The sequence below is a fragment of the Caloenas nicobarica genome, chromosome 26, assembly GCF_036013445.1.
Source record: "Caloenas nicobarica isolate bCalNic1 chromosome 26, bCalNic1.hap1, whole genome shotgun sequence".
Lineage (NCBI taxonomy): Eukaryota > Metazoa > Chordata > Aves > Columbiformes > Columbidae > Caloenas > Caloenas nicobarica.
In genome coordinates, this window is record NC_088270.1 from 4,092,014 (window position 1) to 4,115,017 (window position 23,004).

Consider the following 23,004-nt stretch of genomic DNA (forward strand, 5'->3'; position numbering starts at 1 on the left):
TAGCTGAAATGGTACTTCCAAGGAAAAAAAAAATCATTCCATGGAAATCTTAGTTTTTGGGAATTTCTGCTGAGATGGGGAAGTTATGGGAGTTTCCTTTTTTTTCATTTAAAAAAATATATATATGTTTGAGTTTCAGTGGATTTCCATTTTCTCGCCAGTTCTCTGTGACATACATTTTCTGCAGGCAGCGTATGACTTTTTTTTTCCCCCTCAGGAAATTTTCTAATATCAATTTAATTTTGACTCTCACAACCGCATCTATTCCGTGGGGAACCTACTCGGTGGCCTCGCCAAGAAACTGTTTCCTCTTAGCTGCGAGTTCATTTTCCACTTTAAAAACATCGTTCAGTCATTCCTAATGAAAGATACAATCAACTTTCGGGCTTCATGGCTTAGCCGAGCCCCTAATGCGGCTGGGGAAGCCATTCCTGCGATAGCTCAGCCCTTATTTCCCATGGTAGGAGTGCTCGCACCTTGCAAAAGATGGATTTCACTGGGTGAAACTGCACCCAGAGGGACTAGAGCTGGTCCACGTGGATAAAAATGCAGAATTTGCTCCTTGGGGATGTCATCTCGCATCCCGTGGGGATTTTCTCTCCTCCGTAATTGCGGTGATGCTTTGTTCCACAAATTCTGCACGGCTTCTGCAGGAGCAGATTGTAAAGAATTTGGCCCTGCTAGACTTAAAACAAAGAAAGGAGGAAAAAAAGAAAAAAAGAGCAAAAGCACAGTTTGTGTCCCATCTGATTGTATTTTCACGCCCTCGCGTCTCCTCTGCATAAATGTTTTCAGAGCGCCGGGGGAATAGTCTGGCGTTGCGGTGACGTGCTGTGTGAGAAAAAGGGTTTGGGTTATTGGGAGCCCTTGCTGAATTACGCCGCGGATACGGTACCTCGCATCCCCTCCTGTGCCCGCATCTTCCCATCCGCCGCCTCGCGAGCGAGTGGAAATGCAAATGCAAACAGCACCAGACGAATAAGATCGGGTGGAGATTCGGAGCAGCGGGGGGACCTGTAAGTCACATCGGATCTGTCTGCCCGGCTGGGACTGGGCTGCTCGAGTAACCCGAGTTAATTTTAAATAAGCTCTCGCAGCACCGGGGATCCAAATGGGACCTGACAGAGCTGGGTGGGAGTTAATCAGCTGGATATTTACCCAGCCTTGTGGCCTGTCCTCTGTTCGGGTTGGCCTCCTGTGTTGCGGATGGCTTGTCCTTCCATCCCTGTGTCAGAGGAGAAAAGGATGGTGGTGCCAAGAAAAATGCCTTAAGGACCACAATGTGCTCAGATGTGACCCGGGGCAGGGGCTGTAGGGGTGAATTTGTCCCTTTAGCTGGGACTGGATGTTCTCTCTGCAATGGGGGTTTCCTTCCCCCCCAGCCTGTCCAATCCTGAAGAATCAAAATTTCAGAAGTTGAGAAATAAACAAAAGCTCCAAATTGACTTCTTTCCCCTTCCCCCCACCCCCCCAAAAAAAGATGAGCCAACAGAAAATTTTAATTTAAATGTTTGCGTACAAATTACCTGACAACCTAAACAGAGAGGCATTTTGAACCAGCGCTCGAGCTTTTCGTTAAGAAAAGATTGAAGCGTCTCGACCTGACAGTTTCAGAACTCAACCCATAAAGCTTCTGAAGTGAAAAATTAATCCGAAGTAACCTCTTTTTCTGCTTCTCAAAAGCAGATTGGCTTTTGATGAATGCTTATACCTCCTTGATAGACCCCAGTCAACTGAGCTCAGCTCTCGTATGGTCAGGATCCCTGGAGCATCGGAGGGTCTCTGTGCCCGGGGGATGCTCTGGACATTTGTGATGTCTCTGCATCCTCCTCTCCTTTTGCTGCCCATGTCAATCCATGTCCATCTTTCCTTCTTGCAAGAGTCAGGTGTCTTTTTCTGCTGCATTTTATCCCTCGGAATCTGCCTTATGGGATTGGGCACAAAATGGAGGGTTGCAGTATATAATAGCGGGGCTGTAATTACCTGACGAACACAGTGTAATTACACCGTGGTAAGGCTTTTGAGTAACCCCCCCACCACCCACTAGTTCCCTATAAGTGGAATTTCTCCGTATTTCAGCTCTAAGGTTACCTACATCTCCACAATTGTGGCTTCGGCTTCCTGGTCACCATGGCTGTGTGTTTTTTAGCATTTGGCGACACCACCGATACTGCATTTACACTCTAATTAATTTGCCGCCGTGGAGCTAAGCCTCGAAAGTTGTGTGAGTGCGGTGGAAATTGCAGGTGTGGAAAGCGGAGCCGCTGTGCAATCATCCCGCGATCGCTGGGTAATTGCATCTCTCACGCTGGTAGCGTAGAACCACGGTCAAGTTTTTTGGGACCTCCCCTGGGTCTTTTGGCACAGGTCGGGTTGGGCAGACGGAGCTGAGCTTTAGCAGATCCCTCCAGCCAGGCACAAACCTCCTTGGATTAAAGGCGGGGAAGCCGCAGTTTGCTCCATCCATCCTTTTCGTGGCTTTGAGCCCATCAGCCCAGCTTGGTGGCACCGCTCAGCAAACTTTGGGTCCGGCTTGACGAGCGACCCGAAGCTAATTGCTGACCCCCTCGTGCATCTCCATTAAAACGAGCATAGCCATTTTCCTGCCTTTTTGAAACTCTTTGAAATACACAGATGACGAGCGCTGTAACATAATGGATTTTTATTATTATTAAGCTCCCAGTGACTCTTTCCCTGTCAGCGTAATAGGACTAATGAAATGTCCCCACCGCTCCTGGGAGCTGGGAGGACAATTTGGTCCGGTTCTCCGCAGCATTTGCAAGAGGCGCAACACTGGGGTTTTGTTATTTATTACGGATCTGGTTTACTTAGTGCTGTGTTTATTGAGCGTGTCTCCCACTCGCAAATGCCGAAATACAGTTCCCAGTGCCATTCCCGGTGCCAGAGAACCTTCTTGCCACCACCGAGCTGCCAGCTGGACTTGTTGTGGACTCCAGCTCGGGACAGTGGGCCAGGTTCCTCCCTGGTGTAACATCATTGACTTTAATTAAGCTACGCCAGGGAGAAATTTGGCCCGGCTTCGTTTGCTAGCTGCGCGCCGATGCCAGTCCAAAGTCATGGCGGGTGCCAGCAAGGGCTTTAACAGCCCAATTTCAGTGTGGGACAAAAGTCCTACAATCTTTGTTTGGTGTGGGGCACCCATGTCTCCTGATGGGGAGAGAAGGGGGAATCGAATGTGCTTGTTATAGGGTTTCACATCTTGTCGTGTTCCAGGTTTCATCTCCCTGTTCTCTTCCCCGACTGCCTGGAGGTATACAGAAAAAACCAAAAAGGCAAGAAGGGAGAAAATGGGCAGCGGATCCTTAAATAATATGAAGACCATCTCAAAGCTGAAGAGCTGCTGCTCTCAGGCCCTCTGGATCAGATGCAATTTGCTCATTATGTGGTTGTAATTGGCATCAGAGCTGTGTTTGGAGCAAAAAGGTGGCAAAGTCCACCTGGCAATGGGCACCGGGCTCACCACAGCATCTCGATGCAGGGCAAAATTTCAGGAGAGCTCCCTCTGCCCTTAACGCAGGGTCCTGAGCACGGTGGCCCCAGCAGCTCGGTGACAGTCACACCTGCAGCATCGCCTCGGCCACCACCCTCCGCCGTCCGCCCCAGCGAGGGACCATCCTGCGCGTCCCCGGCGCTGCCCGGGGGTGGCCGCTTCCCAGGGAGATAATTCAGTTGCCTGGTTCAAAGCAAAGTTAAAGTTTCTGTGCTGGCAGATCTGGGGCAGGGGTTCAGAGCGTCTGTATTTTCTCCCGTTGCCGTCTGAAGTGAGGCACATCCAAGGCTTGCAGCCCTTGGCTTTCATCCACCTCACCGCAGGCATTTGTGAGCTGAATCGGCTCTCCCATTTTAATTTTTCCTGGGCTGTTTAATGTACTGGTTTTGCTCTCTAAATGCGAGTGTCTTTTTTTTTTTTTTTTTAATATATATAATTAAGTTTAAATGCAACGAAATTGTGGGGTTTAGTGCATCCTCCCTTCTTGGTCTGCTGGGGAGGTGGGTGCTGTGCTGGGATGAGGTGGGTGCTGTGATGGGGTCCCCTCCCCAGCGTCTCCGAGGTCCTTTTGTACCCGTGTCTGTGCGTCTCGGGTTATCTGAGGACACGGGGTGCAGAGAGCAGCAGGTTTGATGACAGCAGGGACATGCATGGAAAAAAGCTGCAATGCAAATAGTTGGAAACTGAAAACTTGCCGTGATGACTTTGCCAAGAGGGGCTGAAAAAAAAAGCACAAACCCCTGTAAGTTCGCTTTGTTTTGATATTCAAATACTCCTTTGCGTGCGCTGTGTGTGCTAATGCATACGCTGCTGTTGTGGCATTATCGGAACAAAATATTCAGACGATTCCTAACAGAATTTGTGTTTCACAAGCTACTTGGAGATGTTTGCTTGGAAACAGGAGCGTAGCGTTCAGAGCCTGTTTCTCCTGGGGGGTAACAGCTGGCCCCAAACTGCTCTGCAGGTTTTGGGATGTGGGATTCAGGGAACATCTCCCAGCAGGCAGGGACAGGGCTCCCCAAACCCCTGCTAGATAAAGAGTACAGTGCAAATTCCCCTCCTTAGCCCCCTACAGAAAGCTCAGGAGGAGCCTTCAGCCCTTGGTCCCTCTACCACATGGACCAAATGGCTGCGGAAAAGACACTGAGGGATGTGCAAGGCTGTTTTGTGACGGCTGCTCAGCTTCAGCATCCCAGCCCATCACTCTCCCACCGGCACCATCGGCTCCGCGCCTGGGTTCCTTGGCTGAGAGCGGGTTGAGGCTCTTAGGCCTTCGTTCCCACCGAAATGAGCAGCAAATCAATGTGGCTCTAATAAAAGATGATTGGAAATTGCTAATAGGAGCGTGGGAGGGCAGCCCTGCCTCCTGGAGCCAAGATGAGTATGGATTTTCTGGTGCCAGGGACTGTAAACACTTCTGAATTCCCCGGGGAGCTCAGCCTCTCCCTTTGCCCTCATCATTCTCCTCCAGCCTTCAAAGAGGAGCCTGGTAAAGGCAATTAGCTGGATTAATTAGCTAGCGGTGGCAGGGAGGGCTCAGCCTGCCTGCTGGGGTGTGGAGGAGTGAGCTGGGGGGGCGAGGAGTAAGCATGAAAGATTTTTCTAACCTGGCCAGAGTTGGGTCCCCATCCCATGACACACACGGAGGGGCAGGGAGGGGATAAATTATGCCAGGGAGTTGGGGCACAGACTGGAAAGTTCTCAGTGCCTTGGTGCTGGGCTTAAATTTTTGCTCCTGATAGCTGCTTGCGCCAGGCGCGGCTTATTTATGGACTCGAATCTCCCCCACTCCTCTTCCTCCGACAGCATCGCGGCAGCAGCCGCGGTCCCAGCGCCCCACAGCATCCTGATCGCCGATAGATCACGGCCAATAAACACCGGCAGCCGAACCCCCTCCTGCCCTTTGTGGTGGTGATGCCGGGGAGTGATGTATGGAATCCGAGGCGGCTTGATTCATACAAGCTGCGTTCACTTTGCAGAACAGGCTGTCACCAAAAAATAATAAACCTCCTTGTTTTAGTGCCCCGGAGTGGCTGTTGGGCAGGCGGTAGGACGGGTTTAGATCCTTTTCCAAGGAAAGAGGAGTGTTTTGAGGAAGAGCGATTGCGAGTGCAAACAGTAAATAATAATTAAAGCCGTGTCTGAAGGCTGTGGCAGGGAGCAGGATCCCGTCACGCTACGCGTGGCACTGATGCCCTGCAAGGGACGGTCCCTGACCCGCGGTCCGTAAGGTCTAAATGGATGTTGCAAAGAGCAGGGGGTTGCCAGCGAGCGGTGAAGCGACCTGTCCCTTGTCACCAAGGAGGAAAGGTGGCATGGTCCTAGGTGCTGTGCAAGGATGCTGAGCAGGATGACTGCAATTCATCATCGCTTATGTCCAAGGGAGCTTCACCAGAAGAGGCAAAACCCTCCCGGGCATCTGCTCGCCTCTTGGTGTATATAGCCCGTCGCTTGGACTTCAAATTTTTGTCCTGCCACAGCACAGCCCTCGCTTGGACCCAAACCAGCTTGCAGGAGATGTTTTCTTTGGAGTAAATGCGCCAGCACAGGGTGTGTGGTGAAGAGTTGCTGTAGCCTCGTCTCTCTGGTTTTCAGGCAGCAGCTCAGGTTGTGATGCCCGTCTCTGCTTGGCATCAGACCTGCCTTGGTCCCCGTCCCTTGGAATGCTCTGTTGTCCCATGCTTTGGGGTGTGATACCCAAATTCCCGTCCTCCTCCGTGCCCTGCAGCAGCTCACCCATGCACACGGTGCCGAGGCAAAACAGCATGAATGGGGGGGAAGAGTTAACCACGTTTATTGAACTGCGAAAAAGGTTGTTTTTATATCCCTTTATTGGAATATAAAGGCAGCTTTTATAACCTTTTAAAGGGGCATAAAAGCAGCTTGGAGACTAGAGAGCTCGCTCGGGTTGAAGGCATGGAAAAAGAGAGAGGGGAGGGAGGAGAGCAAACATCTGCTGCGTTCGGGGGTCAGAAGGAGCTGGGGGGTGGTGGATGGGGCCGCTGGGACCCCAGGTCCAAGTCGGTTGTGGTGTCACCTGTCTGGGGAGGTTTGGAGCCCTCGCTGCTGTTCACATCCCGGGCTCTGGGCTTGGACACGTGTTCCTTCTCTCAGCGCCCGCAAAGGACTCTCTTGGGAGGGGTATGCGTCGTCCTTAATGAGCTAACCTCTTTTATTTCATTTCTCTCCCCGGTCCTCTGTGAATAAATACTGCTTTGGCTTCGTTCCTCCTGGAACGAAGGAGGAAAGAGGCTGCAAAGGTCTCGCTTGGAGGCTGGAGGCAAAGTTTGCTCTGCAGACTGTTCCAGCCTCTCCCACAACACCCAACCTCTCCGGTAGGACCAGCTCAAAAACTCGGTGGCCTGGGCGGTGTCGGTTAATTTGCAACGCGTTTGCATCTGGGGATGCCTGCAGCATTTGGGGGCAAGTACAGGGATGGTTGGGATGCTGTTGAAAAGGGCATCTCCAAATCCAGGAGGAAGCTCCTTCCACCTCTTCCAGGGCTCCCGGACGGTGATGCGAAAGCATTTGGTGTTGCAGGTGGTTACAGCCTCGTGCTGGCACGCTCCTCCTAAGACAGAAATGGGTTTTCTTCGTCCGATGGGAGAGATATTCCTTTTTCTTGTTCACGCAGCGGTCGGTCTGACGCGACATTAAAAGAAGAGAGTGACCTTTACACCGGTCTGCAGCTCAGGGGAGGGAGAGCTGAGCCCCCCTCTGCAGCAAGGCACATTTTGAATATGGATAGGTCGTGAGCCTCGGTTACCCCCATGCCATCTCCCAAATAATAAGCTTCTAGAACTAATGCTCTGGGGCCATAAAGAGGACAGGAACGGGAGCAGCTGCTTCTAATTTCACTTCATGGAGAGGGAGGTGATGCTGAGAGCACCCCGCATTCTCCGCACATATTTTTCATCATTATAGGCAGAAATGCCAGAGTGGTGACAGATATTAATGCAGTTCACGCCGGGAGAAAATCTTCTTTCCATCAGACTCAATGTGCAGCAAGAGGGCAGTGCCATTTGCAGCCCTAGGGAGGATGTGTTTGAAAGGTGATGTGTTTTTTGCCCAGGAAGTTTTATTCCAAGACGAAGCTGGATTTGGAGAAAGGGCGCCTGAAACTGAGACACGAGGTCGCTCCATGTTCTCGCTGCAGAACCGAGCAAAGGTGCATTTGCACAACGCTTGGGAATTAATTAGGATTTTGATGCCCACCCCAGAGCCCTCCACTGGCGTTAGCAGCAGCTGTGTGTCACCATGGGGGTGGGCATTGTCCCGGGTGTCACATTTTGTGACCCAGGGTCCTATTCTGCCCCCAGCCCCGACCCCCAGGGATGCCATGAGGTTTGCAGAGTTACTCTACGCTTCCTTGCGCCCCTCAGCCTTCTTTTATTTGCTTATCCCACTAAATATTCATCAGTAACATTTAAGACAAAGGAAAGAGATAATTACAAGGGGAGAGTTTTTTTGCAGTATTAAAGGTTAACAGAATTCTTGGCATTTGTGCCTTGTCGATCTCCATGTAATTATGCTCATTTCCCAGAATTCAGAGGCGACTGTGCCTGTTAACGCTCAAAGATGGTACCCCGGGAATTAAATTTATGAGATCATTTCTCAAAATCTTCAGATTCAAACCAAGCATCTTGCTTAATGGCATGACTATTATTAATATTATTCTTGGATGCATAGCGCCGCGAGGGTCAGAGGACCAGTGGCAAAACTAAAATTGATCCAGGCAGGCAGCAGCATACCCGGCTTTTATTTCCGAGGAGCGACTGAGCAGTTTGGCAACCTTGGCTTGGGAAATAAGACTCAAGGTTGGCAAAAGATGGTCCCTGCAAAGGTGCAGGTATTCGGGTTTGAGATATATCTGGAGAAGCTGCTTTTTTGGCTGATTGGGAGTCTGAAAGCAAAGCTTTTTGTATCTCAGCACCCTGGTTTTGAAGGTGACAGATCCAGGTCCAAAGGCAAAAGGCAAATTAGTGTCTCCAGGAGGGCCCAATTTTCCAAGATGCTGAACACCTTGCAGTGGGCTGGGGTTTCACGGAGAGCTCCTGAGCATGCTCAGTGGGTTGAAAAAAGGGTTTTCTGGGGCTCTGCTCTTAAAAGCTGCTTTTTGTTGAACGCCCTGGCCTGTATCAAGATATCTGCTCCGTTCCTGGTGCCTGGTTTGCATGGACCAAGTCGTTTCTGGTAGGAAAGGGCTTGGCTGGGGAAAATTTGGAGGAGAGGATGTGGATGTGGTGGTGGGGCAGCGCCAGCCAGGGACGTGGACCTTCTTGCTTCTCCTTTTCAGCCTATTCAGCTTTTTTGCTCTTCCCGTGCGCACTTACTCCTGTTAAAACGCAGAGTGGATTGAGTTGTAGAGCGCCGGGTTAATGTCATGCGCTTATAAAATGCTGTTAGATGGCTAATGGCAGGGTTTTATCCCATGTCGTCAGCTGGCGCCTGATTCATGCCGACCAAACGCTGCCGTGGATGTGGAGCATAAAGGCTGGTATTTGGGGTGTTAATATGGCAATGTAACCTCACGACAATGCAACAAGAAACAGATTTTTATAAAACCAATAGTGATTTGTGCCAAGGCGCAATCTCAGTTCGTAACTTTTGCTGTGCCAGTGTGGCTTAGTATCTCTTCAGTAATTTTTTTTAACTCCTTGTATAGATGTTTAATATTAAGGCCGCGCATACGGAGGTGTCGCTTCATAAATACGTGTGTTGTGTTGGCTGGGCTGTTGTGAAAGGCTAAAAACGCTGAGAACCGTGGGAGAAAGGAGTAATCCTGAAGGAAAAGCCAGGCCTTGGGGACTGCTGTGCGTCCCTCCCCGAGCCTCGTGTCCCAGTTGCAGCATCTGTAACGCACATCAGAGCATCCTCAAGGATGCTGCTGTGCATCTCTGTGTATACGAGGGATGGCAGTGCTATGTGGAGTGGTTTGGCCTTTCTTTCTCCTCAGGTGGTGTGTTTGGGGTTACGTCTTGAGATGCTGCAGGGAGATAAATCCTTTGCCGGCTTTGGCTTTGAAGCACCAGCTTAGAACAGGCTTTTTTTGCAGGGCGGCTGGTCCTCCAGCCCCTTGGCTGCAGCGAGCAGGAGGCAACGCAGCTTGGCCAGGGATGCCCTGCAAAGAGTTAACCGGTGCTTAAAAATCCCCTGAGCACCGAGCGACGAACCCAAGCCCAGCAGTTTTTTAAAGGGCAAAGAAAATGTGCCTTTTTTTTACGGCGAGGTGCAAAGGCAGCAGCACAGAGGATCCCGACGTGGCTTTAGGGGAAGGCTCCCAAAAGCACACTTCATTCCAATTTAATAGGACGGTTACTGTAGGTTTATATAAAAGCCAGTTAAATATTAATAGCATCTTTAGCGGGGATTAATGGGGTCTCGTGTGTTGTTTTTAAGCCCTGTGAAGAGGGCGCTGGTAGTCGCCGCCTGTTTTCAGGGACCGAGGGCTGAGCGCCGGCGAGGATGCTGCTCGCATTCCGAAAACTGGCCTAGAAACAGCCCCAAATGGGCAATTTCTCCAGCTCGGCTCAGAAATGCCTTTGGGGAAGAGAAGGGCTCAAAATGGCTTCAGCCAAGTAAGGCTGGCAATCATTGTGTTTTAATTGGGGCCACCGTTAACGAGGGGATAACGGCCTTTGTGTCTGCGGTGAATGGTTGTGGACGTTGAGGGCTCAGTAGTTATTCAGAAAAAGTTCCCCCGGACTCTGTGTCATTCACCTGACTAATGCCAAGAAAATTAAGCACTTTTTTTTTTTTTTTTTGCAACTCTGGGCTTATTGGGGAATAATGTGGTATGCGATAGCATGAATGGGGTTATGAAATCATGTTTTCCATTTGGAAGGAACAAGAATGGCTTGGGCATAAATTATGTTTCTGATCATATTTGGCAATTTCAGATTAAAAATAAATTTCCACTTTGGGGTTATAGATTGCCATCTATCAGCTTTGTGAAAAGGGAAAAAGAATTAAAAGAAGAATCTGGCTGTACAAATTGCCTTGCCATGACCTACTTATTGAAAATAATTTTTACTTTTTTTTTCAGTAATGAAATCTTTCAGTGCGGGGAGGTGTAGTGCTGTATGCATATAGGTTTGCAGGCAGGTGTATAGGTGCAGGTTGCATGGAAGGATATATCAGCAGTCCCTGCAAGCAGCTATAAGCCAAATAGATGCTAGAATTGCATTAGCTATTTCTGAGAATGCAGAAAAAAAGTGTGGCAATCATGTTGTTTTACTTGCCAGAGGAACCTCGACTGCAATTTTGCATGTGGTTATCAGCCTTGGGGACCACTCAAATGTGCAGATTAGATGCTTAGGCTCGGTTTTGCTCCACAAGGCTGGTTTGCTGGAAGGCTCCCCAGCCTTGCACAAGGAGCTGGGGTCCCTTGGGAAATGCTGGTCGGGGCCAAACGCCACCGTTCTTCCCGGGGGCCATTTTTTGGGTACTGATTTGCTTAAAATGTTAAAATGAAAGCCTCGGTTGGCTGGTCCATGTGAGCAAAGGACAGAAAGATGTTTACGGGAGTCTCTGTGAACTGGCGCTGTCACCTTTCACCCCGTCCAATCTTTTTTTTTTTTTTTTTTTTAGTAGAAAATGGAGTAAATATCTGCTGAAAAGGGTTTGGCCTGGCTGACGAACCGCCTCCATCCCTGCCGCTGCTTCTCTTCCCCAGCGATGCCAGCCCTTGCTTTGCTTCTGCTGCCCTGTTTGTGGTCTCTGCCAGGAGAGGGGGCCTGTAGCCTTGCTAGAAAGGAGGAGATAGATACGGAGATAAATATTATACATAGACCGTGCCTCTGCTTTGCTCCTTCTTTCTCTTTGTCTCCTGCCTGTTGCTCGCAACAGAAAAAAAATTTAAAAAAATACTTTTATATAAGTAGGAAGGAAAAGAAGTAGCTGAAAGCATGAGGTTGCGTTTCATGCTCGGATAGGTCTGGCTTTGCAAGCCGTGTTCAGCAGACTCTTCTTCTGCTGTGGTCAAAAACCAAGGAAGGAAAAAAAGGCTCTCTCATCCCTGGAGGAGGCTACAAAGCTCTCTTTCTCTTGCTGCTGAACCTTCACAGCTGGACTCAGTTGCTGGCTCCTCCGCTGCTGGAGCAACTGAATTATTTAAAGGAATCTTGATTTCGTTTTCTCTTTGCTGTTTTCATGCATTGTGTTTATTGTCTATAGATATTTTTATAGTCTGAAGCAATTACAGCTGTCAGAAAAGAGACGAGCTGTGACAGGCTGATTTATATGTGCGTCGTATGTGTGCGAGAGAGGGAGAGCCGGAGACGGGGAGATAGACCAGGGATTCTGCTGGGCTTTAGTATGCAGGAGCTGGCGATATTGGATTTAAATTCCTTGGGATTTTCAAACAGCGCTGATGGCCTCCTAACAGTGGGCCAAATTCAGCCCTTGCAAGGGCTGAAGCTGCTCAGCAGGTCACGTTCCGACCCAGCCTCGCACATTTTCAGTGTAGGCAGGTGCTTTCTCTCGTGATTTAAGACGCTCCCGGCAATCTGGGCTGTGTTAAAAGGTTAACTGGCTGTGGTGATTGGAATCCCTTTGGTTTTGCTGACACAGGAGATGGTCTCTGCCCATCCAAACGAGCGGCCTCGCCAAGAGAGCGAGCTCTTGCATGATGAGCGTGGTGATGTCCTGCAGGGTCGCCATCCTGCCTTAGGTTTCCGAGCCCCCTCTCATGTAATTTGCGGGCCCAAGGCTGGCATTTACCTCTCCTCTGCCCGAGTGGAGCAGAGTGAGCTGCAGAGATTGAAGTCCTCTTGCCAAGAGCTGGGGAAAGCTCCTGTCTCCTCTGGGGAAACATAAGACTTGAGGCAGCACGTCCCACCAGGGCTAAATTCAAGGAGCGGAGCCTTCAGAAGAGTAAGAAGTAGAGTGACTTGCAAAGCAATCCCCTTCTCATATGACCTATCAGCGCGCACAATAATAATAAAGCTTTATTTGATTGAGTGTTTCCTCTGCCCGGCACAGCTCATAATGTTTTAGAGATTAAATAGCACAGTTAGTGAATTAAGCAGTAGTTTACAGGGGATTCGGAGGCTCCAGGGATTAGTAACGGGCTATGGATCCTTTCACATCTAGGTCACCAGTTTGAATCCAGCTCAGGTTGGCAGCGATTTCAGGGGGAAAAAAAAAAAAAAAAAAAAAGAATGGTGGTGCCGTGTAATAGCTGCAGAGCACACGGTGGGAAATGGAGGGAGGACTTTTGCATAAGGTCCTGCGTCGCGGAGAAGTCATTGGGGACAGTGGGCGGGGGAGGCCCGGTTTCCCCTAATGCCGGGCTGCCGCAGCTCGGGGGGGCTTCCAGGGGTGCAGCACCCCAAAAGCTGCAGCTCGCCTGCTCGTTCTGTACTTGCTTGGCGGCTCCGGGACTTTGCGCTCTGAGGATGGCTCCCCGGCACCTCTCACCAGCATGAAACTGTGCCTGGAAATATTAATGTGTTTAGCCGCTAGCGGAGGGAAGGAGGAATTGCGAGGCATAAGCAAATGCGATATTTGTTAAATTATGAGCTGATAAAAAGTACGCGGGGACCGCGCTCGCGGCTGGGGATGAATTCACCACTCGAGCTCATGCTGTGTGTCTGCGAGGTGCAGAGGACCAGGAGGGGCAAGCTCCTGCCTCTCCTCCTCACCACCCGCCTGACTTGGATGGGGAGGGGGGGAAGAAAAATCGTCCCGTGCCTCAGTTTCCCCTCGTGCGTAATGGCTTTGCTGCTCGGGGAGGGGATGGCGCGGAGGTAGAGGAGGGCATATGTTAGAGGTGCTGGGTGCAGGTAAGCACGCTGGGGAAGCGAGGGGGGGGTTCCTGACATCTCGTCCCCCGAGGAGCGCGGCGCGGCAGGGGTTAAGGCTGGCGTGGGCAGCCTGCGCATCGCTCCGCTCCCCTCCGCGGGTGTGCGGGGCTCGGGGCGTGCGGGAGCCCGAGTGCCGGCCAGGGATGGAGCCGCTGCCATGACAACCCCGGGCACTCAGCCTGCGCCCCGCCCGGGGATGCTGCCGGCCGGCGGGGCTGGGATGCTGCCGCCGCCGCTCCCCCGCGCCCCCTGCTCCCCGCTTTGCGGCTGAACGGGCAGCTTGGGGGCTCCGGCACCCCCACATCCCGCCAGACATTCCCCCCTCCACCCCGCATCCTTCATCCCGCCTGGACCAACCCGCCTTTGGGACGCGACAACGGGGCTGGTGGAGAAGGAACTGCTGGGCGCCTCGGAGGCCTTTGCCCGCTGTGCCTTTTTGCGTCTGGACTCGTGTGCCGGGGCTGTTTTGTTGTTGTTGGGTTTTTACTGGTTTTTTGGACTGCGCTGCGAACTCGGGAGGAGCGGGGGGGGCGCAGCCGGGCGGCTCCCCCGGCGCCTCCTCGGACTCTGCTGCCCGGGAAGAACCGGCTCGTCCAGCGTCCGGCACCTTTGCCACTTCTCCTCCTCCTCCTCTTCCTCCTCCTCCCTCCCGGCCCTCCCGTCCTCCTCCCTCACCCGAGGATCCTGGGGACTCCCTCGGATGCCGCTCGGCAGGCTCAGAGCTCGCAGCCTGCCTTGCCGGGGGCTCTCCTGATCTCCGTGGAGCTCCGCATCGCTCGCCCCGGTGGTTTTGCTCCCCCCCGTCCCCACACACACGCACCCCCTCCCTCCTTTCCCCCCCCCTTCCCCCTTTTCGGGTGTGTTTTTTGCCTGTCGGAAAAGTCCCTGCTGCCCAGGATGGGGGTCGGTGGGTGCTTAGCCCTGCCCTGGAGGTGCCTGGTCGTCCTCTGTCTCAGGCTGCTCTTCCTTGTGCCCGCAGGAGTGCCCGTGCGCAGCGGAGATGCCACCTTCCCCAAAGCTATGGACAACGTGACAGTGCGGCAAGGGGAGAGTGCCACGCTCAGGTAGGAGCAGCCGGATTTCTGCCTTTTGGGGCATGGGAGGCGACCTGCTGGACGGGGAGGGCGGCCGGTGTCTTCTGGGACGTGCCTCAGTTTCCCCACGGGGGACGCATCGTGTGGATCGGCGGTGCAGGGTGGGCGCTGGGCAGCAAGCCGAGAGGGAGATTTGGGTGCTGGGGGACTGGGCTTTGGCTCAGCCTCCGCTGTTTGTCTCTAGGATGAAAAAAAAGGGAGTGTGATTCCCTCTTGGCCCCCTGCCCTGCCCCGGTGTGAGGCTCCTGTTGTCGGTAGTCATGGCTCGGGTACTTTGGTTGCGTTTGTTGGGGATAAACATCACTGTGCTCCTGGGATACAGCGCCCGGGGTGCCTTTATGTGTGTAAACCAGCCCAGCCTGGTGACAGGGGGAGTTATTGACCCCCGCATTGGGTTTCATGCCTTCTCCCCTGCCCAGACCTGCTGGGATGGGGCTGGCTCCAGGTAGGGGGTTGCTGCTCCCTGCCAGCTTTAACTCTCTGAGGTGGGGGGCAAGGTGGGGCTGGGCGTTGCAGCGGGGTCCTGTCACCTGCAGCGGCAACCTGAGAGGTGCAGGGGCTGCCGAGGAAACTGGAATTTTGATCAGCGTAACTTCTGGGATGTCTTATGCCCAAATACTCGTCCCTCTCCTCGCAGCAGATGGGCGCAGTCATCCCAGAGGATGTTTGATAGGGACATGAAAAATAATAAAGCCAGGTTTTAATTGCGGCGCTGGGAAGCGGCGCTTGCAACTCCAGCATGCTCGGGAGTGACTTTGCTCCGCCGGCGCGTTGCGTTAGGTGACACCAACATCTGCGGGGCCAGCTGGGTGTGTGCGGCGAGATCTGCGCTCCTGCTTTACGCCAGCGAGTGGAGCAGGGCCAAGCCAGGGCAAGAAAAACCTGAGGAGGAATTTCAGGCAGGGCTCTTTTTAAGCGGCGGGAGGACTTAAATCACAGGCTGGGTTTAGCCCCTGGAAATGTGAATCCCCTCCTTGTGTATTTCCTGCAACTCAGCTGTTTGCAGCTGAGCTGCTACCCCCCCCGAGCCCTTGCATGTTCCCTGGAGGGAGGGAGCTGTGTCGTGGCCGTTCCTCTGGATTTCTCTTGCGTCACGGCACGACTGGGCAAAGAGGCTTGGAAATGGGTGGCCGAGGGTGGAGGACGGGGTGTCTGGCTTAGGAATTGGCCCCACTGAGCTTAGCTAAAAAATAATTAAAAAAATAAAGTAGCTTGTGCAAACTTCGTGGAAGGAGGTGAATTGCTCGTGCTCTGGTGGGGGCCTGCAAAGGGTTTCTGGCACAGGTTTCCCAGCACAGATAATGCTGGTGCTCTGCCCCGGCACCGGGCGCTGGGTGGAGAACAAAGGAAAACCGGGGTGAGTCAGCAGGAGGGATGTTTTCCTTCTGTCGTCTGGCCTGGTGGGAAGGGGGACAAATCCTGCGCCTGGGAGGTGGCCCTGGAGAGGGACAGCGGCTGTTTGTCACCTCCCCAGAGCTGCTGGATGCGCATCCCAGTTCAGCTGGGGAGCCGGTCTGGTGGCCAGGGACGTCTGTGTCCTTACACAGATGCTTTGTCAGTAGGAATGTGCCTGAGGAGACGGGCTCGTGGGCTTCGGAGTGTGCAAACTGTGTGGATGATATTCCCACTGTGCGGGTGATATTCCTGCTGTCCTGCCCCTAGAGCGGGCGTTGCTCTTGGAAATCAATGCCTTGCTGCTGCTGCCGGCTCGGTGCACTGGTTTGGTAGCCGGAGAGGTGGAGGATTGTGTTTTACGCTGGCATTTTGGGGCATTTTCCTTCTGGTTTGGGGTGGGAGCGGTTAGTCTGTGGTACATTGCTGCATCTCTCAGTAGGTCCTGGTCCCTGCAGCCGCGCTGTGGCGGGAGCCGAAAGGAGAAGAACGCATGAAAACCACACATTTCCAGAGAAGAAAACTGAGGAAGCGTGAATCTTCCTGTCCCCTCCCAGCCCGGTGTAACCATCGATTCATTGTGGAGGAGTTAACTTGTTCAGAATAGCAATGTTCCGCAGAAAAGCTTCAGCGGACCCCAGCAGCCCTGCAAGGGTGCGCGGGAAGGGTGGAAAACATAGGGTCTCCTCTTTTCCCACTCGTTTCCATGCGGGGTGGGGAGACGGTGAGTTGCAGCCAAGGATTTGGAAGGAAAGAGATGTTTCTAGAGGTCGCTTCTTGGTTTTCCACAGGTGACAAAAGGGAGAGCAAGCTGAAAAGTTTGCAGCAGAACTCGCTGTTTCTCTGAAGTGCTCAGGAAGTCCCGTTGCCCACAGAGAAAAAGGGCTTTGCTGTTGGAAATAGGTTATTTTATCTGGGGTGGTGGGACGCCGAGGACTCCAAACTCCTGGCCAAGGAGGCTCTTCTTGTCTCCGTTCCCTCCCAGCAGAGCTAATTCGGTGCCGGAGAAAGGAGCTGGATTGACGGCTGTCAGGAGATTCCCCCGTTGGAAAGGGCACAGGCTTTGCTCCGTGCGAATCCAGCTGCCGTAAATGTACCATTAGGAGTCAGTTTAGGACCAGTCACCAGAGATCTTCAGATATTTTCTTCTGTCTCCGGAGGATACAGACATGTGCCTTGCTTTGGTACCAGCACTTTAGATTGCTGTATTAAGTTTAAGTCTAGGTTTGGACCTTGGGATAGGGCTACCATCTGGGATAGGAGGGGCAGGATTTATTCTTGGTGGTTCATGCTGGAAAAGACCCGTCCTGAACTTTGATCCAGCACTTGAACCAAGTCCAGGCATTGCCGAGACCTTCAGAGCGATTCTCTCCGCATAAAAACAAATGGCTTGATTATGATTTCACTTTAATTGGCATCAGTCAGCACTTTCCACAGCGAGGCTCTGACAATCCCAGCAGCGTGCACAGACTTTTGCCTGATATCCCCCAAATTTGCCGGTGCCCCAGGCAGATGTCGAGCAGATCTGGCTATAGGGCAAGGGCCACTTCTTTCACAGGCTCCTTGCTACATGTCCTCTGGTTTTCTTGGCAGAGTGATGCGATTCCTTGACTTGTTCCCCGTTTGATTCTAATGCTAAAAGTCAAATCTTGAGTTTAATATGAGTCAAAGCTTTTAAAATTTTTTTCAAGGCTGATGTTTCCCGTGGTTTCCACTCGGGCTTTGAAAAGGGCCGTGCACTTTGCCACTGAGATCTGCCATGGTTTACTTAAGCCTGTTTTGCAAATTTATTTTGCTCCCGTTGTGCTCTTGAAATAATTTTGGAGAAACGATAACTTGGCCATGAAACAAAACAAAATCAAGCATGTTTTGTTTGATGGATGCAAACAGCAAGTGCTTGTTTGCTAAGCAGAAGAGAATATTTGTCGGAAATGGGTCTGTTTTCTGTGATTCTTGCTTGCCCCGTATTTCCCCCTTTATCTATGGGAATTTGCCTTTTTGTGTTCTTATTAATATGAAAAACAGGGCTGGTTTCTGGTGGGTACCAGTGGGGTGTGTTCCAGCTGGGGTCCCAGGGGAGGCTGTGTCCCCCTGTGCCCAGGCAGGGCTTGAGCAATGACGATTCTTCACTGAGGTTTTGGGCAGCTGCCTTTGTGGTTTGCAGTCGATGAGTGTGGAAAGCCTGCCAGGGGACAGGGGAACGCCCTCCAGGCTCTCTGTCCCCAAGAAAGTGACATTTGCCATCCTTGCAACATCAGCACTGAGTGATGAGGGGCAGCAGGGCGCTGCTGGGCGCTTGGCATGGCACTGGGCTCTTGGTGCGAATAATAATGAAATCAAAACAGGGCAGAGGTTGTTCCTGAAATTTTTTGTCCTGCTACAATTATTTATTTCAGTGTCTCACCCTGTAGACACCGAAGGTCCCGGTTGCTTCCCAGCCCTCTTCCCAACCCCGACCAGGGGATTATAACTCAGGTTTGCAGGATGCAGAGGCCAAGGTGTAATTACTTTGCTTTCTATTGTTACTGAGCAGCGAAGGAATTCTGGGCTTAGGTGGGACCAGCCCCAGCGGTCCTGTGAGGATGGAGCTGAGCTGCAGACTCGTATTATCAACCAAAGTTTATTCTCTCGACTCCTTCAGCACCCAGCACGCTCACCTTCTTCAAACCTCTCTCCTTCTTCTTCCTGAGGGTTAAGGAATAAAATCACCATATTAAGGTGAAGATGCTGGGTCCTTCTTTCTGGCCAGGGTTTTCTTGCCGTGTTCCTGGAGATGCTCCATCGGAGGGGCTGCAGGACCCCCGACGATGCCCACGTGTGGCTGCTCGGAGCTCACGAGTCGATTTGCTTTGCTTGCGACGGCATGTTTTTGAAAGGGGAGTTTATTGCTAAAGTGACATGTCAGCAAATCTTCGCCACCTCTCTCCCATCTCGGAGATGGAATCAGCTTAAAGTGGGGAAAAAAGCTGTCATATGCATGGATTTTTTTTTTTTTTTTTTTTCTTTGTGAGTGCAATTTCCATCTGAGATGAGACAAGCTCCTGATTGCTGTGCCAGAGGAGGGTTTCCCTTTATAGCTCTCCTGGTAGAGCTGCTGCTTCTGGTTCACTGGAGCTGGGCTGAGGTCTCCTGGGGGACAAATCTGCTTTTCTGGAGCTGTCGTCTTCATCATAGGGTTAAGCATCTTTGGTCTGGAGAGATTTAAGTCAAACAGACTTGCACCCTGCTCCTCTGGGATAGGGAGGAAGGGAGGTCAGAGCAGCTTTGCAGGTGGCAGAGTTGGCCTATCGCTGGGGTGGCATTTCTAATTGTCAAGCCAGGGCTATTAAACGGAGGTTCAGTTCTTTTTCCACTCCTTACGTGACGTTCGGCACCCTCCTAGGACCTGTACATGTATATATTCATCTGCGGCAATCACAACCTTTCCTTTCTCTGGCTCGGTGACTCATCTGCTTGCGTCGCAGGCTTTTTGTGGCGGGATGCATCCCTCTGTAAGGAAAAGGCTCAGAGCATCCTACTGGAGGGCATCTCAGATGTCCGCGTGTCTCCTGCCCTTGCTTGGAGTCTAGGGGAGCATTTTTCAGTTGGAGGTGGCAGGAATTGTATGTGGTGTATGGTTGTGGTCCTGCAGAGCTGCTTGGGGATGGGCTCTTGTTCAGCTTGCCTAAATCTCTCTTCCGTTGGCTTCGCTGGGGTTACTCCAGCTTCTGCTGTTGGAAAAATCCGCCTCTTGATCTAGTCGAGTTGTTCTTGCCTCCTCCCAGACCCACCTAAGCCTGTCAGTTTGAGCTCAGACCCCCTTATTTTCCTTCAGGAGGAAAGGAGAAAATTGGGAAGGCACTAATCTATGACCACATCAGTGGGAGAACGGGCTAATAGAAATTGTAATGAGAACACAGAGCCAAACAAACAAGCAAATGGGAAAACGCAATCCCACCAGTGCAATAGAGAGATTTATGGCGACAAAGGGGCTGATCCACTGCTCATTAGTGTCACCACAAGTCTTTATCTTAACTGTAATGGACTGGGGATCGGGTCGGAAGACAGCATTATTTTAGCCTTGCTACAATATGTAAACTGTTAAGGGGTTGTGGGTGGAATAGCAATGCAGAAAACCCTCTCCTAACAGAGTTTGTTGCATGCGGCACCTTTGCGAAGCAAATGGGAAATACCTCGTTGCTCTCCTTAGGCTTAGTTTTCAGAGGTGCAGGGCTGCAAAGGAGCATGTCTGAGACTCAGGCTTAGCCGTCTGCATGCTGCAGCGTCTGCTGAAATGCCAAACGCATCTTAATCATTAGTATATTAAAAACCTTGCTTTAAATAAGGATTCATCAGCTGGCGGTGAGTGGGGTTGGCTTTCGCCACCAGCAGTCGTTAGTTGATGTGCAAAGAGAGGAGGCACAAGAGCAGATACAGAAAGGCTGGACTTGACTTGAGAGCTGGATTTTCCCCTGGAAAAGCCAGTGTCGGTGGGATGGAGATGGGGTCTGAGAGCTGAGCCTGGTCTGGAGGTGGGGACACCTTTGGGGACACCTTTGGGGACAGAGCTGGGTAGGAAAAGACACCAAGGGTCAAGCAGGAGACGTGCGAGTCCAGCTCTGCATGTCAATGAGCACAGAGTAAATAAGGAATAAAGCCACCTTCCAACATGAGCAGCTGGTGAAATATCACAGTTGTTTTTTATTTTTTTTTTTTAATTTTTATTTTCCTCCCAGAGATGGGAGATTTTGCCCAGCTCCGTGTCTGCAGCCATAAATGGCTCTGACACCTGCGTCTGTTTTATCAGATACATGCAGAGCCCCGGACATGATCCAAACATTACTTTAGGTTTTTCAGTCTCTTTTTTTTTTTTCTTTATTTTTTTTTTCCTGGTGGGATCATTATTTTCCCCAGCTTCACATCCTCTGTTCAGCAAAACCGATATGTTTTTCCGACTTATGTTTCTTGCACTTCTCTAATAAGAAGCATGATAGAAAGCTGTGAAGAAAAGCAAATTCTCAAAGGTACGAAAGAAGAGCAGGGCAGCTCCAGATTCAGAGCCGCTGCCAAATCTCAAGGTGGTTTGGACCTCCAGATAGGAACAGCACTAATATTAGAAGCCATATTTGGGTTCTTACACTTGAATCCTCCAAATTCAGTAAATTAGAGGTGTAGGGCTTTATTCCGGGATAATCTATATTATCTTTCATCCCTGTTCCTCACTTAGACTCCAGTACAAAGCTCTCGGTGAGTTCAAAGGAAGAGTGACCTAGGTGAAAATTTGAGCAAGTATTTTCCAAGTCTCTAAAGGTTTGATGCTTCTCTTGCATTGCAATTTAGTGGGAGCTAGGCAAGCACCTACACCTTGTACTTTTAGTAAAAAATTTTAGGCTTGTACAGTTTGTGACATGAGAAATTACAAATTCTTATGTCTGAAACAGACCTTTTACTAAAAAATCTGTTTCTTTCTTGCGTACCTTGACTGCAAAAATATTTAGTTGAGCATTTCCCAGTTGGGAAAAGGGCAGATATGTGTTTGTTTGGAAAAACAGTGTTTATATCTTTTAATTTGAGCTATGAGTTCATTGAAGCATCTTGTCAAATTTTACAGGCAACACTCTGATTAAGCTGAGCCAAGATTTTGGGGTTTAAAGTGTCTAATAGGAAATAGTGTGATTTTGATTTCATTCAATCTCAGGAAGGTTTTCTGGATACACAGAGTTTCCCTTTAGCTGGAAAAAAGTCTTTTCCTTCTCACCTCTGAACGGCTCCACATTTTGGAGTCACTTTTTCTGTCTGTCTTCTTGCCATCTTCTAGTTGGAGAAGCTGTTCTGCTTTGAATCAGACCAAACTGATATTGAAATCTGTTTTCCAAGGCCAAATCTTAGGCTGGCCAATGCACGTTGTGACCCTGTTTGTTCAGCAAACTTGCGCGGTCTGAGAGTCGGGGCAAAACGGGGCAGAGTTGGGAGGGAGCGGTTTGGAGATGATGTTGGGTGGTGTGATTTAGTCCTCTACAAACACGAGGAGCAAAAGGCGTCTTGTCTGCTTGTGGAATTAAAGAAAACCTCTCTTCTTTCTAGATGCTTGTACTCTAGGGCAGGGTGGGACATGGTCAGAAGGTCAACATCCTGTCTTGGGCTGTTATTGCTTGGTCATGGAGGTGATTGGTTGAGGGAGATGCCTTCACTGGTGCATGTCAGTTGGGTCTCCTAAATTTCCCAGCTTGTCCTTGGCTCGTGGAGGGCAGCAGCTGCAATTTCCTTGCTGGTTTAAAGGCAGCAGCGTGCAGACTGTTGATGTTGTATTGTGAGACATGCGGCCTTCACCTCAGACACCTCTCGAAGTCTGAAACCAGCGTGATGGATGTTTTTGGCCATTCCGAGGTCCACCTGGTGACCTCCATCCATTGAGGTGGCCCTGCCCTAAGTCATCTCAACTGCTGGCCAAGGTCTGAAGAGACCACAGAGTGATAAAGATCTAGAAATCTTCTAGAAAAGACCCAAGGCTTGATGGCAACGCACTGCGTTGGGAGAAACTCCACTCACCTTGCTGGGACTGACCCTCCGGGGTCGGTGGGAGCTGCGACATGAACCCCTCGTGGGTTGGGTTGGAAGGGAAGGTGCAGAGCGATGTCCTGAGCACAAAGAAACCCCCCGGCGTGACAGCCCGATGGGGACACGTCAACTCTTCCTCTCAGCTTCCCTTTGCAGCGCCAACTGTCAGTAATTTAACTAACGTTGTGTAAATAAATGTGGCATTCGGACAGCTGTCACCGCGCCTGTTATAAACACTGCTTTTGTCACTAAAAGCTGGCAGTACCGCTCCGTTTCCCCTGCAAACGCAGCTCCCACTGCCAGTTAGCTCCTGAAGCCAGGGCTGTCAAGGAATAGCCCGCCGACCGGGAGACCACGGCTTTGCGCTGGGCATTGCCAGCGCCTGGTGCGAAGGCAGCTTTTGCATCTCAAAAATAAATAAATAGCCCGATCGGTGAGCAAGAAAACCCATCTGAATGCGGCTGTAGGGCTGGTGGGTTCCCAGCCAGGATCCCGGGCGGTCCAGGTTGCGATGCTGGTGGTGGCATCGGTTCTTCTGCCACCTTGTCCCAGCAGGTAGAATGGGATGGGGAGCCCAGGTAGGAAGAGATGGGGAGGCCAGGTAGGGTGGGATGGGGACCCAGCCAGGCCTGGGCTTTGCTGAGCCAAAGGAGCGATTTGACAC

General features: G+C 51.2%; 1 protein-coding gene across 5 annotated transcripts in view; it reads left to right on the top strand.

The window, feature by feature from the left end:
• Positions 1 to 23,004, top strand: part of LOC135998732 (protein CEPU-1) — a 285,825-nt gene that overhangs the window by 157,267 nt on the left and 105,554 nt on the right. For 2 of the 5 annotated variants that reach the window (XM_065651898.1, XM_065651900.1), the window contains exon 2: positions 14,297 to 14,381. In XM_065651898.1, the coding sequence (XP_065507970.1) occupies positions 14,297 to 14,381 (85 nt within the window). Of the gene's footprint in view, positions 1 to 14,036; positions 14,102 to 14,214; positions 14,382 to 23,004 lie in introns of those variants that run through there. The other 3 variants (XM_065651897.1, XM_065651899.1, XM_065651902.1) reach the window with 2 other exon arrangements.